The sequence below is a fragment of the Capricornis sumatraensis genome, chromosome 3 (assembly GCF_032405125.1).
Source record: "Capricornis sumatraensis isolate serow.1 chromosome 3, serow.2, whole genome shotgun sequence".
Classification (NCBI taxonomy): Eukaryota; Metazoa; Chordata; class Mammalia; order Artiodactyla; family Bovidae; genus Capricornis; species Capricornis sumatraensis.
The window spans coordinates 116,427,522-116,433,521 of NC_091071.1; the positions used below are offsets into that span (position 1 = coordinate 116,427,522).

A 6,000-nucleotide genomic window follows, 5' to 3' on the forward strand; every position below is an offset into this window, starting at 1 on the left:
CTGGAGTTTCAGCTTGAGCATCATTCCTTCCAAAGAAATCCCAGGGCTAATCCTTCAGAATGGACTAGTTGGATCTCCTTGCAGTCCAAGGGACCCTCAAGAGTCTTCTCCAACACCGCAATTCAAAAGCATCAATTCTTCGGCACTCAGCCTTCTTCACAGTCCAACTCTCACATCCATACATGACCACAGAAAAACCATAGCCTTGACTAGACAGACCTTAGTCGGCAAAGTAATGTCTCTGGTTTTGAATATGCTATCTAGGTTGGTCATAACTTTTCTTCCAAGGAGTAAGTGTCTTTTAATTTCATGGCTGCAGTCACCATCTGCAGTGATTTTGGAGCCCCCCAAAATAAAGTCTGACACTGTTTCCACTGTTCCTGCCCTTAGGGTTCATTGTTTCAGGAGTGGGTATTCACGCCTTCTTTCCGTCTCTTGGTGCTTGGGAGGTACTGGGAAGTTTGATGACTTATCATTCTCAGTGTCTGTAAGTTTCACAAACTGCTGTGGCTCTGTCCGGTGATGTTTTATCCCTCATCATACTTCTCCTGAGAACAGCTTTTATCATTCTGCAATAAGCCACTGGATGCAAGAACAGCGTGATGCTTCTGTCCATGTGATGTGAGCAGAGAGATCTCCTTTGTAGAGCCAGAAAATGCTTTTAATGTTAATTGTTCTCCTTTTCTTTAAACCTTTTGTCTTTGGTGGCCCGTGGTTCCTAAGAGTACGTTTGGCTTGATGCTTTGACATGTAGTCACATGCCCTGCTCGGTCTCACTGCTCCATTACATCATGGAACGGCTTTTTCTCCCCACCCCAGGTGTTCTTTGACCTCATGAGAGAGATCAGGACAAAGAAGACATCAGAAAACAAAGATAAGAATGGCAAGAAAAGCAGCAAGAACAAGAAAAGTTTTAAAGAAAGGTGTTGCTTGCTGTGAAGGCCCAGGTGCTGGACCAAGTGGGTCGCCACTGAGGACCGAGGGCGGGTTCCTTGAGACAAGACTTCCGTTGACCTCTCAGCCTGTTCCTGTGCTCCCCAACCTCCTTCACACACACACTTCTGTAAATGGGGGAAAATATCTGTGAATCGTTGGCTGGCAGGAGAAATAAGTCCTTGACCCTGCCGTGGGACGGCTCCTTTGTCAGGAGGTTGCAGAGATTGATCTCTCTTTTCCTTCCTCAAGTTAACCATGAATGTAATGCAGGGGTTAGCCAAGTGTAGTTAAAAAGACTGTCCTTGTTTCTTCTTTTTTCCCCCAGTTTGATAACATTAGTATCTCCTGCTTTGAAATAAAAATGTCTTATTTTATTAGCTCTTGAGAGGCAAGGAGTGGGGTGAGACTCCCCCAACTCTTGTCAGCTCCACAGTAGTTCTCAGAAATACCCATTAGGTTCTAATGATGCTGGAAAATTCAGAGACTTTTTGGATAAGTCTTTTGGCCATACCCTGCGGACTGGAAGCAGAGCTAAAAAAAAAGAAATTTTTGAGTTGGGCCAAGCAGGTCAGTATCAGGCTCAGAAGTCCTTCTCCATATGAAAGCTGCATTCTTCAGAGCTGAGTGTCAGCCAGTCACAGGCGGTGCTGGTTCCTCTTCTGCAGCATCCTGGTTCTTGTGAAGGAGCTTCTTTTTAATAAAGGAAGAAGCAAGATCAATATACTTTATAAAGGATACTTTTCTAATAAGAATTTAAAAAAAAATCCTTTGGCCAAAGCCTCTCCTCATTGCCAGTTGTGAGGTCCTGCCCCTGCTCCTCTACCTATAACCAGCACACTCCATCCTGACCATCTCCTTGCTGCAGAGGCTGAGAGGACCTTTTCTCTTGTTTTCTTTCAGTGTATCCTCAGTTCTTCTGAAGTATGTGATAAGTTAAAACTGTGTTCTGAACTCCTGAAGCCAGAGCTGTGCCACACACCTGGCTACCTCTCGTACAATTGCTCAGTAAATGCTGAATTTAAAATCAGAAGAAGTGGAGCAGGATAAGAAAAGCCAGTGCCCCTTCACATCTGAGAGCTGGTTGCTGTATCTAATATAAATTTGTTTTTGAGTCAACCATTAGTTAAAAAAACAGATTTTTATGGATGATGTATCATTCGTCTTTTTTGTGTCAGTATTCTAAATTCAGCAATCAGAAAGTTTTTCATCAGGAAAAGACTATGATAAAAACCTAGTACTCGGCATATTTTTCCCCATTTTTCAGAGGTGACATTTCACATAGGTGCCAAAAGTGAATTGGGGTGGGGAGAATGGGAACCTTTGGAATATATGGTTATTACAGAAATTGTAGAAATTATGATCTGACTGGAAAACAACCTTGTTATCACCTCCCAAAGAATCATGGGCTTTTTTCAATAAAAAAAAAAAAAGCAGAAATTCAGAGTTTTTCAGAATTGCAGCCTTTTTATTTTATCTTTTTGTCCTACATGTGAAATATAAGTATTAAATTGACTGTAAATTATTCATTATTTTTCTTATTAGATGTTCTACAAACTTTATTTCAATTATTGTTTTGAATTGTGCTGTGGGAAATAATTTTTTTGATATACACAGTAATTTTAACTAAATCTTTCCTTTGGGAGAGATGACTTCTTAAAATTTAAAGTTGAAGGTAATCACATTGTTGAATTTTTTGAAACCATCTTTTTCTTTTCATCATAGTTTGCCACCTTTTGACATTAGTTCCAGTCGAGAGTAGGAAGATTTGGAACATGTGCAAATTAATTAAATGTGGTATGAATTGTTGCATCCTATGGAAATTATTCTTGGTGTATGTCAATAGTATATTTATGAAATTATGTTTAATGGGACAGTGGTCAGAAATGGATCTTCCCAACACAATAATTTTTATAGATGAGATTCTCATAGAAAAATAAGTAATGTTATTTATAAATTTGAAACCTTGCTAAACGACTAGATACTGTATCCATAGCCTAACCTCATTTTCCTGCAATCTTCCTTCTAGACATATCTGAGCACCTACTTGGTGTCAGGCTCTGTCCCCAGGTGCTGAGATACTGTGTTGAACAAGATAGGCCAGAGCTTGATTCTCCTGGAGCTTATGCTTTAGTGAGGAAAGAAACAAATAAGTGAAACTATCATAGCTCTGATGACCATAAAACTGAGTAAAAGGAAATGTTTCTGGGACATAGAACTGATTTCAGTTGCGATGGTCAACAAGTTTGTGCAATGTCACTACATTCATTAAGAGACCCAGATGAGCCACTTACACCCTGAGGCTCGGGTGCAGCTGGTCCAGAGGTCATAAGGTACTCAGGAAGAAGCCCCAAAGACCAGCAGATGGCCACAGTGTAATGAGTGGCAGAGTAGCAGAAAAAGGTAGCTCCATAAAGTGGTGCAGAGGAAAAATACCCACACATATCAATTTCCTACAAGTGTCCTAGTTCATCAAATATCATATACCACTGATTTTAAGACATCACCATAATCTATGGGCCACTAAGAAAAAAGCCTGCCAATCGTGTGAATCCATCCTGATTTCAATGACATGAATACATGGGGGAAAAAGGATATGTAAATTTACATTGCAATATAAAATTCCCCTCTAAACACGGTATTATAATACTGTAGAAGCTTAACCATGGATAAGTATTAACAGTGGGGAAGTACCCAGAGTTGAGGTGGGACTCAGAGCAGCACCAATAACAGTGTACCTTGTGAGCCTGCACAGCACGTGAAAGGTGACACCCAGGACACTCGCAGGCGAGCAGCTCCAGTGGAGGGGTACTCAGTGGTTCCTCTCCCAGTGGGAGCTCTCCAGTCCCACCCACCTCCCATCACAGCTCAGAAACCAGTCTGAGGGCTTCTGTTCCAACAACTAGACAGTAGAAACAGATCCTGCCACTGACGGCTGTGACAACCACAGAGCAAAGAGAAGGCCCTGCTAACCACGAGTGTCATACCTTCTAAGAGGCGGCAGGCATTCACACTAAAACCAGCCTTGGTGCCAAAAATGCTAAACCCACACAAGCTACACAGGCACTCTCCTGCATATAAATACCCTTCCAAGACCATGGTAGGTAACTGCTTCTCCTAAATTTATGGAGTAAGAGAAATGTAAGTAAAATGGGGAAGTAGATGAAACACTCCTAGATAAGAGATCAAGAAAACGCGCCTGAAAAAACAAACAATGAAACATCTCTTCAGTCTATTGGACACTGAATTCAAAAAAGATAATGAAAATACTGAAGGGATTAAGAAAGGTAATCAATAGAAATGCATATTATTGTAAAAAAAAGAACTAGAAACTACACGGGGGAGTCAAGAAAAACTAGAAATTTACTGAAATGAAAACTGAGCTAAAGGCTATGAAGAGCAGATTGAATAATGCAGAAAAAGGAATAAGTGATCTGAAAGAATGATATAAATTACCCAATCATAACAGCAGACAGCCAATCTTAAAAAATTAATATAAGAGAACTATATGCCAATATATGTGTATGATGGACTCCAGAAGGAGAAAAAGGGGATAGGAATGTTTTTAAAGAAACTATGGCTGAAAACCTCCCAGACCTAAAGAAGGAAACAGATATCCAGGTACAGAAAGCAGTCTGTCTCTGCTCAGTTGCTTAGTTGTCTTTGTGACCCCATTGACTGTAGTCTGCCAGGCTCGTATGTCAGTGGAATTCTCCAAACAAGAATACTGGAGTAAGTTGCCATTCTCTTCTCCAGGGCATCTTCCCAACCCAGGGATTGAACCTGCAAAGCACAGAGGGCCCCAAACAAGATGAACCCAAACATGCCTACACCAAGACAGATTATAATTAAAATGGATTCTAAAGGAAGCAAAAGAAAAACAAACGGTTAATTACCAGGAAGTGCCCATAAGGCTGTCAGCTGATTTCGTCTCAGAAATGTTGCAAAGAGTGAATTGCAAAGAGAGGCAAAGAGGGAATTGCAAAATATATTCAAAGTCTTGAAATAGAAAAATGTGCAGCCTAGGATACTCTACCCAGCAAGATTATCATTTGGGAGAAGAGATAAAGAACTCTGAAGGCAAAAACTAAAAAGAATAATATTAAAATATTCCTAAAGGAAATATTGGAAGGTCTTTTTAAATAGAAAAGATGCAAGAAGCTATAGGAAAGAGGAACTCACAATTGAAAAATAAATCACTTAAAAAGCCAGTATACAGATTAAAAGGAAAAAATCAGAATTCTAGTGAAAGCAATGATAAGCACAATGAATAGTAAAAAGATAAATATGAAGATGTAAGGGAAGACATCAAATCATAAAATGTGAAGGAGGAGAGTAAGAAAATTTGTAGATTTTTAAAAAGAATGTGCTTTAGTCTATACGACTATCAATCTAAATCAAGCGGAAATAGGAAGGAGTTAACATGCCTGAAAGACAGCATAACCACAAATGAAAAACATATAATCGATTGACAAACACCAAAAAGAATACAAACATAATATAAAAAACATCAACAAACATAGTATGACATCAAACCACAAAAGGAAAAAAAGAACAAAGAAGAAATATAGAATCAACCGGAAAACAAGGTTGAAATGGCAATAAACAATGTATTTATTAATAATTACCTTAAATGTCAATGGAAGAGTCTACAACATGCTGCCTACAAGAGATTCACTTTAGGGCAAAAGACATAGACCGAAAGTGAGGGGGTGGGAAGAGGATGCTCATGCAAAGGGAAATGATAAGAAAACAGGGTCACACACTCATCAGACAAAACAGACTAACACAGATGCCATAAAGAAGGAAACTACATAATGATAAAAAGATCAATACAAGAAGAGGGTATTATGTGTGTCAATATACACGTGCCCAATATAGGAGCACCCAAAGACATAACACAAATGCTGACATAAAGGAAGAAACTGGCAGGAATACAGTAACAGAGACTGGTACATCCCACTCATACCAGTGGAGAGACCTTCTAGACAGAATATCAACAAGGCAACAGAGACCCAAAATGACACACTAGAACAGGTAGATTTTTTACATTTTTCAGGACATTAC

General features: G+C 39.5%; 1 protein-coding gene across 6 annotated transcripts in view; it reads left to right on the top strand.

The window, feature by feature from the left end:
- RALB (RAS like proto-oncogene B) overlaps window positions 1-2,608 on the top strand; it is a 75,455-nt gene extending 72,847 nt beyond the window's left edge. For all 6 annotated transcript variants that reach the window (XM_068967278.1, XM_068967277.1, XM_068967274.1 and 3 more), the window contains one exon: window positions 820-2,608. In XM_068967278.1, the coding sequence (XP_068823379.1) occupies window positions 820-939 (120 nt within the window). In that variant the 3' untranslated portion in view covers window positions 940-2,608. The remainder of the gene's footprint in view (window positions 1-819) is intronic.
- The last annotated feature ends 3,392 nt before the right edge of the window (window positions 2,609-6,000 follow it).